Consider the following 20,081-nt stretch of genomic DNA (forward strand, 5'->3'; position numbering starts at 1 on the left):
ATTTTTATGGAGAAATAAAAATCTATTTTTATCTCTCGGATGTTTCGACTTTAATCAGCAAGTAAATATAAACTAAATTATCTAAATTAAAGTGTTTGTAATTAAAAAGTCTAAAACAATAATGGAGATAATAGATTTGGAATTCCAGTACATTTGAATTAAGTTTTGAATGAGTACTTAAATATAGCAATTTAATTCGCGATTAATTTTTAATTTAAAATAATGTAAATTAAAAGATTTTTAACGAAACAATGATATTCATGATCGAAAGAGTTAACCCTTTAGCTGCCGGGCTCTTTGCATAAAAATTGATATCATGTTAAATTTGACAAACTCAAATCAAAGCGTCGTTATTCATAGAAAAGCGAAAAATAGATAAATACTTAAGTTACAATGTACAGAATGTTTCAGAGTGCAAATTCCTTTCAGTTACTTTTTTTAGTAAATAGTTACTTTGCACTCTTTTTTGTAACTGTTTGCTTTCTAATTAATTTAACTTTAAATGTCATTCTATACAAATTCAAAATGTTTCTACACTCGCACAATGTCGAAGAAATTCTTTTTGACTCGTTAATTCCGACAAAATGCACAACTTCTTACAAAGGCATTCGGTGTACCGAACGTGTGAATACTTAATTCGCGTTATGAAGGAGAAACATATACTTAATTGGCAAGGCTGAAGTTTTTCCAATTTTGTTTCAGTTCTGTGTTACAAAGAAAAGAGCATGCGATATCTTTACTCAGAATTGTCAGAAAGACCAATCTCGTTTCTAGGAAATAATCTTTCCAAATCTTTTACCCGACGAAGAAGAAACGATTCCGCTCCAGATAAAAATGTCAAAATACCCGGCATCCAAAGGGCAAGATAGGGCAAAGAGGGGAGCACGTAACGGTACTAACCTACGTCGTGTATGAACTTTTCTAATTTCGTTTGCATACCCCAATAATGGAACTCTACTCGGCATAGCTTGTACGCGCACATTAGTGACTTTCCCGACGGCGTTGGCTGTTGCTTTCCCTAGCGAGAGAATCGCTAATGTATCAACGGTGAAACTACTTCAGCGGATAGGTGTAAAAATACTTTGAAAAAAAATAGAGAAAGAGTGAGAAAAATGGGGCATGTATACTTCCACATCGGCCCAATAATCTTCCAGCCATGTATCCTCCAGCGGGCCCCTTCCGGTCTTCTCTGACACGTACAGTTTGGGGTCCTCTTCCCTCACGTAGTCGGCCCCATACGGCTGATCCTTGACAATGTCGATTATGTCTTGGGAACAGATTATCGCGGAGTCAATCGGAGTAAATGTGGTACACACACACACACACACATCATGTTATTTCTTAATTATTAAATTATCAACGATCGCGTTTATTGCCTTATTAGAGCAATGATAAAAAATCTCTTTAATACTCAGAAAATCTAATTAACACATTTCATGCCGCGTCAGTTTTATTTCTGTTTACGTTTATCATAGTTATTAAATAATATCAATAATATGTATTTTACAGTGGTTAAAGAAAGTATAAAAATTATTATTATTATTATTATAAAGAAAAAAGCTTAAAATACCAATATTACATCATATATCGTTACATCATATGTAATTACCTACGCAATACAAAAATTCTTTTGTAATTCAGTTTCTTTTTATAACCAAAATGTCAAACGGCGTGAATAGAAAATCCGGTGACCCACACAGCACGAAACGTGTTAACTGATCCGAATTCAAACAGACAGAAACAAACGATGACCATTCGTCTATAGCGATACACAAAATCGTACACAAATTACAGCGAATATAGTTTCAACGAGAAATTTATTTTTCAAATTCGTCCCATTGTTACGACGAATATTTTTTTTAACAAAGTTCACGGTATTTTTGTTTTCAGGTTCAATCAGAATTCTACATCGCTGTTAAATGGCACGTCATTCCGTCATTTCATAATCTAGTCTAATCTCCTCTTTACCCACGATCCTGTTCCTGTAATCACTGCCGGTGAGATTGAAAACGTTTTCCTGGTGGCCGTCGTCTGGAAAGTAGTAAGTTTCGATCTCGACGGAGAACTTTCCCACGAACGGGCATGTGTAGCGGGTCTTTGTGTACGGATAGGCGTTCCATGCTTCCTCCTTGGCGATCAACGCCGACTTGGGCAAGAGACTTTTGAACCAGCCCGGCAGATGACTGCCCACGTGATAGATTTTGTGTGTATACTGCCCGTTACCGCCTGGTCCATTGCTGTACGGCTCGTTCTCGATTATCTCCACGCCGCTACCGGCACCCTTGCTCTCCTCCCGAGATTTTTTCTGCACGAGTTACACAGAGCGAACGGTTATTGATCACTTAAGGAGCATTCATCGTAGACCATAACATCTTTAGCCTTATCTTTATCGATGAAAGAACAGTCGCTGTTGAACAGGCATATTCGCAGTATATAAGGACGCAAATAGGAAAACAAAACAAAAAAAAAAGAAAGAAAAAGGATGAGATAGACACGCATCCAAAATAGGTAATCACAAAAGACAAAAAACATAATGTAACGTCGACGATATCGGATAGCGAACGTTTCAATGTATGATGCGTTTTATGAGACAAATTAATTCACATTAGAATCAGTATTGATCAGTTATACACAATTCATTACGGCTAATACGCATCAATAATAATTGACAACTAATATTCGATATGAGTTTGTATCATGAAATCAAATATACATAAATAAACTCAGCAGAAAATAGACAAGTGAGAATAAATCAAACTTCTAAAAACAGAAATCAGTAATTTACGATTCCGTCTAAAATTAACTCTCTGTAATTCACGCCTAGTTTTCGTAGAAAGTAAATGTTTATAGATTCGTATAAAACGTGCGAAATATAAATAAATCTCAATTAATGATAAATAAATCGGAATTAAATCGCGTTGCTGTCCTTTCTTGCGCAGCGTGCACAAAGAAAAATATTATTCTATTGTTAAGATAAATAATTATCTACTCAATTTACTTTCCTCTTTTAACTGTTATCTTTAACAAAGAATATTTTCTTGATAATAAAAATCTTAAAATATAATTATTACTAATTTAAAAAATACTTATTACCATACAACTCAAAACAAGAATTTTTTTTAAGAATATTATAAAATTGATTGAAGAAGTGATTTTATATAATAAGCAAATCAAATTTGTTTTAATTTAATAATCTTGATTGAAGTATTAAATCCTAGGATTCAAAATTAAAGTATTAAACTAGGATTCAAAATATAATTTAAATAAGTTTGCTAATGCTTGTGATGAACTTACGATTTTAGATTTATAGATATGTAAAGTTTTTGAAATACTTGAAACAAGTAATTATTATTCGCACACAGTATGCACTTTACTGCGTGTATCGATGCTACTGGCTAATTGCGACAATTACCGCTATCATGTACAGCTGAGCGATTCGATACTCCTCTACCGTGAGAGGCAACGGTATGCGATACTCCTTGATCAACATTTTGTCGGAGCCTGTCCTGTATCACCCGTGCATCTTCGCAAAGTGCATCTCCCCTTCAGATATACTGAAGGACGCCGCCGCGTTCGACGTTTTCGCGACATCTCGAGAGGTTTTTCTCGCCGAGGATCACGAGTGATGTCTCCATTTTGCGTCGTCAAGTATAATCTTCTGCAATGGAAGAAAGAAGATATCTTCATATCGCGTTACATCAAACGGTCTGAATTTAAAGTAGAGCGCTACGATTGCTTCACGGATAGTATTCGAGAACCTTCCGATTTCACGCGCTCATATCGCATAATAACGATCTTGATGCAATCGTCAGGATAATGGAACCCGCTTGGAAAAAGGCACCGACGGAAAGTAAATCAGTAAAGGGAAAAATAAAAGGCAAATACGAAAGAAAATAATTTCTTCGTCAAGGAAGTTACGCGGTTTACGAGTTGCCTTGATACAAATGATGGCATTTAAGTGCCAACATTTTTCATGAACATTCCAGTGAAACTTCATCAGAGCGAGAAGCAACCTATTTCTCGCATTGATGAAGTGAACTGTAATGTTCACATTGGCACTCGATGATATAGATATTTAAGATACGGAGATAATCCGTAAATCTCTTTGAAGGAAACAAGGAAGCCTCAAAAGTATTATCGATAATCTATCTTCTACTATCTATACCGAGAAAAATGATTGATCGGATTAATTGAAATTCTGATTGAAAATGGATGAATTAGAATTTCCTAGTTAAATCTTACAATTAATATAAATATACAAATAATAGAATACTAATTATGATAATCCAGAATTCTGATTGATATAATCAAAATTTTTCGTTTCGTCCATTTTCAACCAAACATTTTGCTCAGTGTATCGTCTATTGACTATTCTATATTCTTACAAGCGTCATACTTCATGACGATTCGACAATAATATCGACATATTGATAAACACTGCCGCTTTGAAACAATCGTGTAACAAAAGTGTGTTCTTTCAACTGTGAGAAACTGGGTTGCATAATTAAAGGATAGTTTAGAATTGAGAATGAGCTATGCGACTTTAATTACAACTCGTTTATTTACAAAAAAAGTAAAAAATGAAGAAAATTAATAGGTACCGAGAATTTCTATTATTATACCCGAGCTGTGCGAACGTTTGCTACTGGAATTTTTTTGATTAATTAAGTTCTTTGATAGCTCGTCTTGATTGTAGGATTCGCGTTGTGGTGAACATTAACTACGTCGATCGTATCGCAAGCTCAGCGATACGTAAATATCGCATCCTTTTTGACGCGAATGTTTACTGTGCCGGAAATATTCGTAGTTCCGGTGCTTAATCATAGTTAAAAGTAGCCATTAATAATCAACGCGGACAATATAAATCCGTGTCTAAAATATAAAAGGTTTAAATTGGCGTAACTGGGTTTTTATCAATGCATTTAGTAAACAATACCTATTTATACAAATATATTATACAGGTGAATATGGCCTTGGTACATAAATGATTTGCCAAACGAAATAATAATTGTGTACAGCATTGAATAATGAATTAATGTTTACACATATTTCCAATGCAAATCAAGAATTATTAATTACATTGTCAACAGTCATATAAATTATCATATAATTTCAATATTTTTATTTTATTTCCTTCATTTAAAATTAAAATATGTATACCACATTCTGAGGCGTTTCTTAAAAATATCACTGCGTATCTCAAGTACATTATTATTTGTACAAATTTTTTCAACAGAAAAACAATTCGTTATAATTTAATACTTCTAAAGATATCACATTTTAATTCGTTCTCCATTGTCTATCGTTACTCCTGTAATTTTGCGCGAAAAATATTGCTTTATGAAAATCGCCAATACCGTTGATTTCCAACGAATAATTCACGATAGGAAGCAACTGCGTTCTCGTATCCAGACAGAAGCAACAAAACGATACGCAAAATGTTTATTTATACGCGAGTCAGCTCCTGCGTGCGAAATTAGCAGCCGGCAATTACGCGGTACAGATCGTTGCAAACTTCGTATTCTGTATTCATGAAACTACGAACGCTCCTGTAAACACATACCCACGCATACACGCATACACACGTATAAGATACACCCACCCACAAACAAAATTGCAAACTTTAATCGCCGTGCTACGAGTTCCGTACGAATGCACGTTTACTCTGTGCGAGCGGTAGATGTCGATGATAACATCGGACACACCAACGCACGGCGCAGTTTCCGGAGTTACTTTCGGGCTTTTACATCTTTCCCGTGTCCCGATTAAAGTTCGCTTCGCAGAAGTGAGATACACGGAATCTGGACGCGAGAACACGCGTGTCGCTTCGTCGCTCCAATCCGGAGAAATTTGCGATTACGTTCGCTAAACGGTAATTGATCCTTTAATCGCTAAATTCATTCGTCGCTTCACTCGAGCGCGAAAAATTGCAAAGGGAATTCAATTTGTGTAGCTTTTGCACGCGAATTTCAGTGAATGAGTTTGATTTTTACCTTAAAAACAGTTTTCTATTAAATCATTTTTAACTACAGATAAAAAAATAATTTAATAAAAAATAATTTACGTATAATTGTATACGTATATAGTACATATTATATATGACATTTTCAGAAATAAAGCGCGCTAAAATTATTATTAGTCAAAACAAAATTGTTAATTTAATAAAAAAAATAAGTTTTAAGTGACAATAAATGAGATGTGGAGCAGATTACTGAAGTTAATAATAAATTGCGAGGAAAGCATTTAAAAAAAAATCTTAGTAAATATAATCCCTTCAAATATAACTTATTTTTACAACAATAAATTAATGTACATTGTCGTATTATGTTTATTACGATCCTTTTTCGAAATTGTAAAGGGTATAGCATTACTTCTCACAGAAGTAACAGTATCGCGACGATATAAACTCAAGAATTGTTTTAAATCTCAACATCAAAACAAAAAAAAATAAAGAAAGGTACATAAAACTCATACGCGTTGCAATCAATTAAGAAACATATTCATGCATTAATTTTTCTACCGTAGACGTCAATTCGATTAAGAGGAAGGAACGTACGAAAGCTTTTGAGAAAAAAAGGCGGGCGGCCTAAATTACCGAAAAAAGGGTTAAACAATGACGTCGAATGATGCGAATGATGTCACAGCGGGGCCGGCGGGGGCGCGATTGAAGGGTACTAAGGGGGGCGGCTCGACGACGATGGGGCTAAGTGACAGCGAAAGACACACACATAAACACACGACACACGACACGCGAACACGGCGACGCGTCGCCACCGACTGAACCAGACCGAACCACTGAACTGACAGCGGAAGTGGAGGAAGGCTGCTCGATTGGCGGCGCGATCGCACGCGCGACTCGTCGTCGTCGAACCCGCGAAATCGCTGCCGGCCAATCGGAGCTCGCACCTCGCGACCCGACGAGCCCGCGGGCAGGGCCGTAAATTAAACGGCGCCAATAAACAAACGTGTTATTTTACAACAAAGAACTCGCACGCGTACCCCGCCGTAGTTTACGCACGTCACATGGTTGAGGAGATTTACATATTGGTGGTCCGGGCGGCGGCTATCTCTTTTTTCCCTCAATTATGAAAAGATTTAAAAGACTCATTTATGTATACTGTAACAGTATCGTTGTTTGCGTGTAAGGTACACATTAAAAAATTCTGCATTTGCATGCTTTTACATTTTACACGATGTATCACCAGTTCACATTTTATATCGTAACGTATGACATAAAAGTGTACCAGTAATATCTCTCGTGTAAGAACGAATGAAATATCGCAAAAGCAATTTGCTGAAGAATACTTCATGAAGAATCGCTTCTCGTAATCGCGTAATGACGTTGAAAAGATTAATCTCAAAGATTAGCAAGATTTATCTTCAAATAATGCGAAAGACAATCGACACATTTACAGATCTCGTATGCGCAGATCTCCGAAACGAGAGGAGTGTCGTGACGATTCAAGTCGTAATGACAGCTCGAAGATAACTCCACCTCTTATCTACGTGGCGGATATAGGTATGTGAGATCTCGCCGGGGATCGTTTCCAGATAATGGAGACGTGATACCGGAGATTGTTGTTAGATAATAGAAATGTGACGCCGGGGTGGTTAACTCGCCACTGCCCGGACAACCACCGTCCTCCACCGCCACCCGGTCTATTGATCGCCCCCGTACGACCAAGAAGGCGCGAGACCAGCTGCGCCACTCGCGCGCCGGCGAACCTCCGCGAGAAGGCGAGACCAAAAACGGCGTCGCGACGTCGACCGCGACGCCGCGATACCGGCGTGCGAGTCTTGTCTCCGTCGGAGTCACTTTAAACCCTTTCGGGATATTCGTCGATCCAATTCGACAGCGAGATATCTTGAAAATATCTTGCACCTTTCGACACCTGTTCCGAGTCTAAATTTCCCCGAAGGATTCCACAAGTACTTACATTGCACGGAAAAATATTATTCTATTGCTAAGAAAAATGGTTACTCGATTCACTTTTATGTAACGATTATCTTTAACAAAGAATTTGATAATAATACTAAAATATACGTGTGTTACAAATTTTAAAAATACTCATTATGTATTCAAAACAAGAATTTATTTTCTTTTCAAGAATGTTATAAGACTGATCGAAGAAACGACTTTATGTAATAAGCAATTTGTTTTAATTTAATAATCTTAATTGAAAGATTATATAAATTTAATATAGGATTCAGAATGTATTTTGAATAAATTTGATGCTTGTGATGAAGTTTTATAATAAATTTGCAGAATATGAATTTTTAAACAAGCAATTACTTGCGTAAGTACAGTGTGTATTTTTTTATACATCTTTTAAAATCTCAAAATTGTAAAGAGCCGTTGTTTCCCAATTCTTTTACAAGCTTAAATTTAATAGACTAAAACGATCTATAAAACACGCAGAAAAATAGAGTCTCGATGCTGGAAGACAAAATAATGTAAGAGAAACAATTTTAACAAAGCGACTCTCTAGGAATTTTTTTTATTTAAACTTTTATACAGCGATTTCAAACAATTATTTTCATAATAATTTCAAATAAATAAATGTCATCGAATCGTAAGTAATGAACGAGCTGCAATTACTTTACGCAATCGAGAGTCTTGCTCCAATTAAAATTTAACATTTCACATGTAATATTTCTCCCTTTCTCTCTCTCTCTCTCTCTCTCTCTCTCTCTCTGTCTCGCTAAAGCGACAAGAAACAATTAAAAATTAAAACGACCGCCGCGTGTCGAGCAGACAAGCCGTCATGTTTGTCTCGCCGCTATTTTCAGCTGCCACTAGCAGGACCAAATTATTCCCACGCTTCTACTAATTGCCCGCTTTCTTAGGTATTGCATTCGGATCTTCGACTTCATAACCATGCGGCGGTATTGGATTTTTCGCGGGATTATGGAATAACGTGTGATTGCCATCGCCCCAAGGAAACGGCTGTTGAAAGAGAAATGGAAGCTATACATGCGGATCTCTTAGCATTTCACGCATCGAATATTCAGAGAATTTGTAAAGTAGATTCGATCACGATTGATTTACTATCTATTGCGTGAAGCCTCTGACAGATGAGCAATATCAATTTTACGGTTTCTTGGTTATAGGCAGATAAACAAATAATTTTGTCTCGAGTCACTAAAAAAGATTCACGCGATCAAAAGAGAAGTAATAAAACTAGAAAATGGCTCAGTTTACAAATCCAAAATTAGAAGAAATGGAGTTTTCTTCCATTGTTCTCTCTTTTGTGAGTTTTACGAAATATATACTGAAAAAAGAGTCTGATTGCTTTAATTTTGTCTGTCAATTGGAATTCTGGTTGAAAATGGACAAATCAGAATTTTCTGATTGAATCTATGATAATTCTAGTTTAAAGATAACCATAGAATATCTGATATAGTCAATATCTTATGATTCGTTTATTTCAACCGAAAATTTTTCTCAGCAGGAAAAATTATAATGAAATTTATTGTATAGGCAAATTGGAGTAAGGTCAATAGAATTGTAGGTCTTCATTAGTCGATAACGCTGTTCAACGTAATTTTTTGCAGCACGAATGTAAATAGACATTTCCGTATTTTTGCCTTCTAAATACAAATCCGTTGACAAAATTTAACTAGCACGTCACAATTTTAAGAAAAATGACATCAAAGAGGCAAAAAATGATGATTTTGAGGATTTTCATGACGTTGTAACATTGGTATCAAATTTTTTCCTAAATTTTATTAATGCCACGCGAAAGTATCAATTTTTAATTTTATAAAAATATTAAACAAAATGTATATAAATACGTGGGCATTCGGAGTCGCCGCTAGATATTTATTGCGTAATATTAGCTGATATCTATAATATCTACAATTAAAATTTTTTGGACATTTCGGCTAACAGTTTTGAGCCATTCTCAGCAATAATAATTACCGCTAATCATCCTAAACGCATTGTCGAATTGCATCTCGCACAATCGCAGCTTCGATCAACCATACTACAATTGCATTGGAAATGTGGTGAGAGACAACCATCTTCAACCTAGCTAATGTTGTGCCATCCAGTTGCTTAACTGAGTGGAATTGATAGTGGAACTCAAGCTAATAATTGCAACACAATATTTTTTTTATTAAAAAATTGATACTAAATAATATTAATTAGTGTATGTTGACCAGTAACTCATCCCATCTCCAATCACAACTGCAAGTGAATCCAAGCATCGTCAATATACAATAAATTAATATTCGATGTTAAATAAGATCAACACTCATAATGATAAAAATATATGAAGAGAAAAATTCTCTGCTTTCATCACAATTATTTCCTTAACACAAAGAGAGACGTGTCGCTCGAACGAAACATGTCGGTCAATGATATATACAAATAAATATATATATAGCTTATTGAGAATTTATGTATCCATGATTCAAAGCCTCAGTGTCAGTTTTCATGTTAAGACCATTTGATTGACGATTTATATAAAACATCTCAGACATTAATCGCTTATTGTAATTTCTCTCAGAATCCAGAACTCTCACATTTTCCCAATCAAAGTCGTGTCCGAAAAAATCTAGCGGCGACTCCGAATGCCCACGTATTTATGTATATTTTGTTTAATATTTTTATGAATTTTGAGGAGTCCATTAATTTTTCTTTAAGTCTTTTTAATTTTATAATGCATTTTAATTCGTTTCAATGTGGTTTTCGTTTTCAAGATATAACAATTTAAAAAATAATTCTTTTTCTACGTGTATCTATACTGCAATATATCTATATAACTCGAAAATGGAAAATCATATCAAAACGAACTAAAATACATACATTTTAAAACTACAAGTTGATACTTTTGCGTGATATTAATGAAATTTAGAAAAAAAGATATCAGTGCCACAATGTTACGAAAAATCTCAAATCATCATTTTTTATTTTTTTAATCCCTTTTTTTTCAAAATTGTGACTAATCAAATTTTGTTAATGGATTCATATTTAACAAGCTTTTGTCCATATTTTTATAAGTAAAAAATGACCCTTCACATTTGTGTTACAAAAAAAAAGATAAAATTTTGTCGGACAGTACAACTGAAACCACCAAAAAAATCTAGCTGTCAAAGAGATACAACAAACTATCGTGATAAATAAATGTAACCGAATAAAGATTTAAGTTCCAGAATACAATCATCTTGCAAAATTTGAAAAAAATATGGATACAAATTCTTTAGACAGTTGTGTATTGAATATTTGAAAAATAATATTTTCAAAATAGATTAATCAAAATTGACTTGCTTTTTCACTTTCATTGTGCATCAAAAATACAAAAGCAAATACATATCTTCTTGTTGATCTTTATACTTAATGAATGCAATTCGTAATATAAATTCTACAAGAACAATACTATGTGATTTAATGGTAGATTAATAATATCTTATCTTCATATTTGATCAACTCAGTTGAATATAATAATAAATTTCGTGAGCGATCTGCAATACAATCGCTCTGTAATTAATCTACAATGATTTTATAAATTTATATACGAAATATAACTGTTTGATTTTTCGTCATCAATTAAACTCTCGTTGATGAAGAATCAATCATAAAATTCGAAATTTTATAAAACAAGATCCATACAAGAATCTAAGTTCGCGCAACCACCGGATTGTAACAGTAGAAAGATTCCTTAAGTCTTATTTCTCTTGACAGTTCTAACAAATGGGGCCAACTAGAACCTTAGTCCGACGACACATGTACGGGAGATTCTGGAACGGTTCCCTCGGCTGTTTCGCTTTTTCTTGCTCCCGTGCATAAGTAACCGCTGACATAATCACGACGACCGGTAACGCGACGCAGAGAGACAGTATACGCCAAAATAACAGCTTGCGTGGATCTATTCACAACCGATCATATTGTTATTTACATGCGATTGTTAATAACGTATATCGCTAGGAATTTCACGGCGAAATTAAATTGCATCGCAGCATTGCACTCGGCATCTCTCTTAACGATAAATTAAATTCGTGCCAAATTCTCAATCTATGAAATATTTCTCTTGATGAACGTGCAATATCGAAATAAAGGGCGAAATATTAAAATAAAGCAAATTCAATTAGATTTCGAATTATTACTGATAACATTAATTAGTTGTATTCAAATTTTGTTTCAATTTGCAGGAAATTGAGAAAAATATGAATTTGATTAAAGTATATGATATATATTTAATAATTTTCTCCTTTTACATCAAATTTTGTATTTAATTTACATATTTAAAAAAATAATTATATTATCTTTTGTATTTTTTTTATACGCGAATATAATAAACAAAATCTATAATAATTTAAACTCAAAGTTATATTTTTCTAGAGTAACACATGATTCTATCCTCTCGTTTTTCTATACATGGAAAAACACTTTTATTGAAGTATCTAAAATTTTAGCAATAGATATCTAAAAATAATTTTGTTTGAAACATCAAAATAATTATATGTAAGACACTCAAATTCTGAGAAGAATTGCTAGAATGTTAAAACATCTTGCAGCATTGTCATTAAAGCATAATTATTTTGATGACCCAACAAAATTATTTTCAGATTTAGCTAAATGTTTAAATTCTTTAGCAAAACCATTCTTTTTTTGTATATACAGCCACCATTTCGATCATCGTTCGCATTTCGTTCTAATTTCAAGTCATCTAAATCTCGACGCCACAGAATTCCTAGTGCGCCAAGTTACGAATTTATCGAGAAAGTTCGAGAGATACGCATGAAGGAATTCCCAACGTTACCGGTGTGCGGGTAATAAATTGATGGCTGACACCGGGGAGGAGGACACGATGGTCTCCACGGCGGAGGACACGGTGGGCAAGGAGGATCGCAGTGAGGATCGTCATCCATCGGCGAAGAGCATGGATCCGTTTCTGATGCTGTTCGCGAGTCGCAACCCTTCGATCTCTTGAATATGTCGAGCTTTCGTCGGAAATGTCGGAATGTTAGACATCGCAAATCGGACGGTCTCCAGATACGAGCGAACGGCATCTTTCAACGAATGTTACGTCTCGTGTATCGCCTTACGAATCCTCTTGGTTGCGTCTTCGGATTCTCTCGAGGGAAATTCGAGATGAAAGGTGCAATCGAGACCTAAGGATTCTAACCACAGGGAGGTTTTTTTCGTTTGAAGTTACCATCATGGTTATTTCGCGATAGTCGATTGACGTGCATGGTTTAAGAGCAGAAGAAGTGACTGCATTCAGCTTTAGCAGTTTATTTTGAAACTGTTGCAAGTTTTCTTCGCGTTGATGGGATTATACTTTTAGATCTAGAGAATGGTCCTATCTCAGCAGACAATCATAAAACGATTACAAAACTGTTGTGTTCTGCTGAACGCAATGAGTAGCAAATTGCTGAAAATTCAGTATGAACCATACACGTAATCAGAAATAAGATAGGTGTAATATTTCCGTGAATGTGCAGTAGGGGAATAAATTTGAGCTCAAATTTGATTGGTTATTCTAGTATGTTACGCTATTATTAAGTCTGCAATGTTCGCGTTGCTTAAAATTCTAAAAAAAATTTTGCACTTAAAATGAGATAAATATATGTTCGAACGTTGAAAAGAGAGAAAGCTAAGGTTACAAAAATACAACAAGTACTTCTAAGATACAAAAAGTACAAGCAATAGACCTATTATTTTCTTCTATCATGAAGTCTGTTTGCTTGTACTTTTTGCACTCAGCATCTTCGCTTTTTCTCTTTTCAATGTCCGAATATATTTATCTCCTTTTAAGAAGAACAATTTTTTTCTTCTTAAAAGACTTCAAACAACGTGAACAGATTTATGGACGTAATAAGAATTGCACATTCCTATGAAGTTGTCACTATTAGTTTAGAAAGAGTGAGGTAGCTTGAATATATCTCTCCTTCTCTTTCTCTTTAAAGGCCGCAGCACACACCCTTGCATAAAGCATAATGCATAGTGCATAAAGGAATCAACCAATCAAAATTCTTCTTTTCCATGGAATGGGAGGAAAGGAAAGATTCTGATTAGTTGATTCGCTTATGCACTATGCATTATGCGTTATGCAAGAGTGTGTGCTACGGCCTTAAAGTATCGAGTTGAAAAGAGTGCTGATATGTTCAATTATTTCTAATGGAGCAGAAAGATATTAAGAATGTATAGTTTATACCTTATATTAGATCTATGGTACGAATGAATAACTAATGCCTGCTCGACCAAGGTAAATTAATTTTTAATCTCGGTTCAATCTATTCTTTATTTTTTTACTAGTTCTTAGAAACAGTAGATTGAACCAAGATTAAAGTTAATTTACATTGGAAACGGGCATGGATAAAAAATGGATATTTTTATGTGCGCAAGAAAACGTAGAAAAAAAAGTTATATTCTATGAAAAATAGAAAATAAATTTGGATTTGTGACATGTGTTATTTGGGTTGGGTAATACGACACCCAACATTGTTTGCGAAACCCTAAAAGCAACGGTTCGATACTCTTTGTTACGGCAACGCCTAACGGAACGTCGAAGAAAATGTGTCGGTTTAATCCCTCCAGAAGATGAGATTAATGGCAGAGTGCACTTAAACACGAAGACGTCGCGCTCACGAACGGATGCGTCATGTGATAAACAGGAACATCGCTTAATCCGCACTTTATCGATACGCCACTATGTCTGGACCAGACGGAAGCTGGTAAACAGTCGGCCACATGATTTTCCCGTGGAAAATATTTTCATATTTGCCTCTCGCAACACATATTCCTCTTCGATCAAATATTTTCTTGGAAGCTCGGTCGCAATCGTTTCTTCAAAATAACTTTTTTATCTGAATATAATAATAATAATACTTGTTACTATACATATATCAGAGTTGATCTGATGAGAAAGAAAAAGCATATAAAATACAATTATATAATTATTATATTATTATAATATATAATAACTGTGTAATTATAATTTTATAATGTAATTATAAAATGATGTGTCATTTTATGATAATGTAATAACAAATATATAGTAACATATAATTATTATATAATGTATGCAAAATATTACGACAAAAATAACGTTCTGTTTGGATTATAAATCTAATATAAATGTAAAAAAAGAGTTCGTATATATTTGTATAACGTTCTTTAAAGAAGCGAGAGGGATAATTTAGGCCTGCATACCTAAATTTAGTCCTAGTCGCAATATCCGGCGTCATCCGCCAAGAAACTCTATTTGGCCTTCCATTCCCATAAAGACTGAATATCGAGCGAACCAAGGAAAATAAAATTGTTTGCGAGCCGACGACAAAGGGCTCGAGCTTCAATTCTGCCTCGGATCTTTCCCGTGACATTTAATTACGTCTCTCGGATGTCGCGAGTATTTGTCTTTTCGCTTCGCGGTCGACGAATGGGAAATTTTCAGAATTCGATGGAATTGTAATGTCACCGATCTGACCTTTCGAGGGAAGCCTGGCTCGGATATTCCGGTACGGTATTAATACAATAATTGTGCGAAAATATCAAAGGCTCCGCGCGCGAGCATCGATCACGGCGAATCGTTAAGATTATTATTAACCCCGACAGACATAGGAGTTTTTTTGCCGATAAAATAAGAACGCCCACTTTTAACTTATTTGTACGTTTACCAGAAATGTATCGGCCATCGATTATGCGTCTTTTTTATAAGACTTTCCGTTCCCCGGGCGCATTTGTTATAGTGTTGACCTATATATGGAGAGAGATTTACGATACTTATTCGATTAAACTTCGTAAACTTGATTTTCGACGGAATGGAAATCCATCATGAATTATGCATGATTTCCTTCCCGTTTACGCCTCGTCGATGTTTATTTGTTTTATTGATAAATATGTATGAATATGTGTCCCAAATCAGAGCGCATTATTATTGATCTTGAGATTGTTATTGAGATCCGTATTAATATTTTTTAAACAAACATCCGAAATATTATTTTTCTACTTATTTACTTTCTCGTGGATGATAGCGAATTATCCCGTGAACGAGTAGAGACAATGCTGCCAGATTCGCACGGGGCTGCTTTCCTGGGAAACGGGGGTACGTCGATGCGACTTGCGCGGCAACCTTTGACATTTCAAAAGGGCGGGTCGAAGTTTCCTTTTCACCCTCCGAGAGTAGGCACACTCCCGGTGTGACTCAACATCCGGCCGAAATGTGTACGACGCATAAAAGATCTACGTACTAATTTGCTGAACTACAAATGAGTTTTTGCCTCGTAAAAGGTTAAGACCTTGATGTTCGTTAATCTCCTTCACTTCCTTTTTTTTCTTTATTTCATATTCCTTGATCTTTCCAGTAATTAAACGTAATGCATCCTTCCCTCCCCCTTGTGTTTTCGTCGCAGTATTTGCAAATAAAAATACACGCAAACAGCGCAAAAATATTCCAAATGCATAAGTACCATGATTTCGTAATAAACGTAATGCATCCTTCCCTCCCCCTTGTGTTTTCGTCGCAGTATTTGCAAATAAAAATACACGCAAACAGCGCAAAAATATTCCAAATGCATAAGTACCATGATTTCGTAATAAACGTAATGCATCCTTCCCTCCCCCTTGTGTTTTCGTCGCAGTATTTGCAAATAAAAATACACGCAAACAGCGCAAAAATATTCCAAATGCATAAGTACCATGATTTCGTAATAAACGTAATGCATCCTTCCCTCCCCCTTGTGTTTTCGTCGCAGTATTTGCAAATAAAAATACACGCAAACAGCGCAAAAATATTCCAAATGCATAAGTACCATGATTTCGTAATAAACGTAATGCATCCTTCCCTCCCCCTTGTGTTTTCGTCGCAGTATTTGCAAATAAAAATACACGCAAACAGCGCAAAAATATTCCAAATGCATAAGTACCATGATTTCATATATCGCTTAAAAAATGTATAAATGTCTCCTTTGCCATTAGAATTCTCAAAAAGCGACTTGTACTGCTTTATTGTAATATGAAGATGTTTGCAACTATCATTGCAGCATAAAAAAGATTTCTGCTTTACATTTACTTTATTCTTCCTTAAAATCAAGTATATAGAAGACTTCATAGTGCACATTTGACAAAAGAACGATTCTTTTTCAACGAAAAGTAAGAGATGAATTAAAATTTGTATTATATTTTTCATACCTTTTAAAATTTTACTGTCAAATAATTAAAGATTATGGTCATTATTCTAATTTTAAACATATCTATCAAGATACTTGGTATAAGATCTGCTCAAAATTAATTCCAAAATACGATTTTGTCATTTATATTTATAAATCTTGATTTATTGTTTTTTGATTATTAATTAAATCATTACTAAAATATTGTTTATATTTTTAAGGCAAATGATATCTATACATTTTCAATATACGTGTTAAAATTTAAAGTTTCCATTTTTTGAGAGATGATATTATTCATTCGTCCATCAAATGTACGACGTATTATACATGTAGCTATAAAAAATAAGAGAACTCATTACAACGCGTGTGTATATAATATAAATTTATTTTTTATACTAAAGATTATTTATTAAATCGTGTGATGTATTCAACAGTTTGCAGAATCAAGAGATCATTTAAAAAAAATATTCGAAACAATGGATTCAGAGAGTTGGAAGTTTCACGAGAACAAAGCTCTGAAAATAGAAAGAAAAATTCTGAATACGTATAAACCTAAAGAATTAAATCAAGTTGAAAACAGAGAAATATAAAATGAAGTTAACAACTTATTGGAAAAGTCCTTAAAATAAAAAAGTTCATAGAGGCGAAGTTCTGCGAAGCAAGAAATTAAGCAAATTTATATTAATTTATAAATTTATGAGACTTATATATCAATGAGAGATAAACGTTAGGTAATTTTTCGAAATTTTTTTCTTCAATCCTAATGCATGCTCAATCTTAAAAGCATCTTCTGCATTTATTCTCGTCACGTACTTATTATTAACCACTAAGAGAGTTCTCGTTTCGAAGCACGAACATTGTCGGAAAATAAATCGACCACGTTTCTTGAGTCTCAATTTCTAATTATTGTAGATCATAATTAGTAGTGGACATATGCGGTTTATCATAGCCCATCATTCAGCTGCGCAAACCTAATTGCGTCGCTCGGCACGCGAGATTCTCCGAGGCCGCGTTGTATAGATATATACGGTATATCTCCATTAATCGCAATATAACAACAGGCTTGCGATATCGCATAATTAAACAGATGGAATGAATAATTGAAAGTACTAAAGTAGCACTTTTTCTTCAACGAGCTTTCTCTGTAAGTGTTTCCATCACTCACAAGCGATTTTTTTTTTATAAGCGCTGATATAAAACTATTTCTTTTTCTTTAGATTTATTTGTTTTAACGAATAGAATATTTTTAGGACAATAAAACTAAAAAATAGAATATTTGATAAAGATAGAAAAAAAAAGAAAAGAAATTGATTAATATACATGAATGCACTCAAAAAAATTTCTGGTTGAAAATGAATGAGCCAGAACATTCTGATCACATCAATTAGAATTCAGGTTATATCAACTAAAATTATAATAGATTCAACTGGAAAATTCTAATTTATCTATTTTTAATCAGAATTAATGCAATCATACTCTTTTGCATAGATAGGTGGATAAAGAAATAGATAAGGAAATAAATCCTATTATTCTTTATCTTGGAATCTCGTTATCATCTCTCCATTACTAGGCTATTATTAAACTTTCCTGTTGAAAATTGGGACGAGCCTATACTTAATCGATTTTCCAAATGTCTGACGTCATTTATGACGTCTCTTAAAGAGAGAGAAAGAGATACTAAAAGTTTAATCTCGTTCAACCGAAATGACGTCAATATTGTGATGTCCTCTGTTATCGTCAACTGGAGTAAAATAATAACGAGACACGAGTGCGGTTATTTGCACTAGATGCCACGGGCGCGACATTTTCCATAAAGTGGAGCATTAATCGCAAATGTCAAAACGAGTCCCGAGTGTGAAAAGCGAAAAGCGTGATGATTGCGCGATTGGAAAACATTTGTTTTCGAAGTAACGACAGGGGCAGATTAGAACGCACGTTAAAAGTAATAAACTATCTTCTTCAGTCAAATTGCTCTAAGTTTGTATCAGCGAAAACAAAATTAAAACTACGACAAACTGCGACTAATAATCGAAGATTTATAAATCCAAAATTTCTATTAATCACAGCGACTAAAAAAAATTCTATAACTGATAGTAACAACTTCAAATTATATTTAATAAATTTGTATGAGATAATCTTATTGTACTATATTTACAATTAATGATACAATTAAAAATGCACAAGATTATTTAACAGAAAGTTTATTTGAATGAAAAGTAAGATAAAAACAATTGAAAATATGATATTATAATATTTGAAGAGCTATCCATAAAACTATCTGCAATAAAATAAAACACGCCGCATAATCACATACATAATGAAGATCAAACTAGCAAAAACTCCCTAAAAATAAAACTTGCTAATTACATAATAATATACTTTTTGAATAATAATACAAAAGTGGTTTTATTTATGTAATGTTTCTAAATTCAAACAAGTGATTTATCAATTTTATGGAGTTAAAACCATTATAAAACAATCTAGTAGATCTAAAGATCAAAGATTTAACTCAAGGATATGCAAATACAAAGGTCAATGGATTTTGAATTCATGAAGTCAAGTATCTGTGAATCCATGAATATGAACAATTCTGACGATGACTAATCGTCTGAGATGTACGCAGCAGCATCCGTGAAATAAATTATAATTCCTAGACTTGTCCTAAGCAATGCTATTATAAATCACATTATGTTATAAATTAATTATATTACAAGTTAACTAATGACGCTCTGTCTCACAAATACTACGTTTTCTAAGTAGTAAGTAGATTCAATTTCACCGAAGTTCTATCCCATATGATACATGAAATAACTTAAATATTAAAGTAATTGAGAGAATAAGTAAAGGAATCTTTTGAAATTATTTGGAAAATCGTAATATGAAGTTAGCATCATCTTATGCGCACTTACAATTATGATTTCTAACATCACAAAATCTTCCAACCGATGGAACAGACAATTTTATCG

At 34.0% G+C, this 20,081-nt stretch overlaps 2 protein-coding genes across 10 annotated transcripts in view; both read right to left on the minus strand.

Annotated features, from left to right (window-relative positions):
• The window catches only part of rdgB (retinal degeneration B), a 35,230-nt gene that overhangs the window by 14,340 nt on the left and 809 nt on the right, over nt 1-20,081 (minus strand). For 7 of the 9 annotated variants that reach the window (XR_001940359.1, XR_001940358.1, XM_018515254.1 and 4 more), the window contains exons 2-5: nt 3,413-3,658; nt 1,969-2,305; nt 1,128-1,267; nt 901-1,018 (exon numbers count right to left, since the gene is read on the minus strand). Coding sequence is in view for 7 of the 9 variants with exons in the window: in XM_018515254.1 (XP_018370756.1) it covers nt 901-1,018; nt 1,128-1,267; nt 1,969-2,305; nt 3,413-3,490 (673 nt within the window). In the remaining 2 variants the exon portion in view is untranslated. Of the gene's footprint in view, nt 1-900; nt 1,019-1,127; nt 1,268-1,968; nt 2,306-3,412; nt 3,659-5,664; nt 5,733-6,595; nt 6,765-20,081 lie in introns of those variants that run through there. The other 2 variants (XM_018515249.1, XM_018515250.1) reach the window with 2 other exon arrangements.
• LOC108766141 (cytochrome c oxidase subunit 6A1, mitochondrial) lies at nt 8,536-15,801 on the minus strand. The gene is made up of 4 exons (XM_018515255.1): nt 15,625-15,801; nt 12,765-13,125; nt 11,713-11,870; nt 8,536-8,947 (listed from the first exon to the last, which is right to left on the minus strand). Exons 2-4 carry the CDS (start codon nt 13,012-13,014, stop codon nt 8,828-8,830), a joined length of 528 nt encoding a protein of 175 aa, XP_018370757.1. The 5' UTR covers nt 13,015-13,125; nt 15,625-15,801; the 3' UTR covers nt 8,536-8,827.

The sequence above is a fragment of the Trachymyrmex cornetzi genome, unplaced genomic scaffold, assembly GCF_001594075.2.
Source record: "Trachymyrmex cornetzi isolate Tcor2-1 unplaced genomic scaffold, Tcor1.1 scaffold57, whole genome shotgun sequence".
NCBI lineage: Eukaryota > Metazoa > Arthropoda > Insecta > Hymenoptera > Formicidae > Trachymyrmex > Trachymyrmex cornetzi.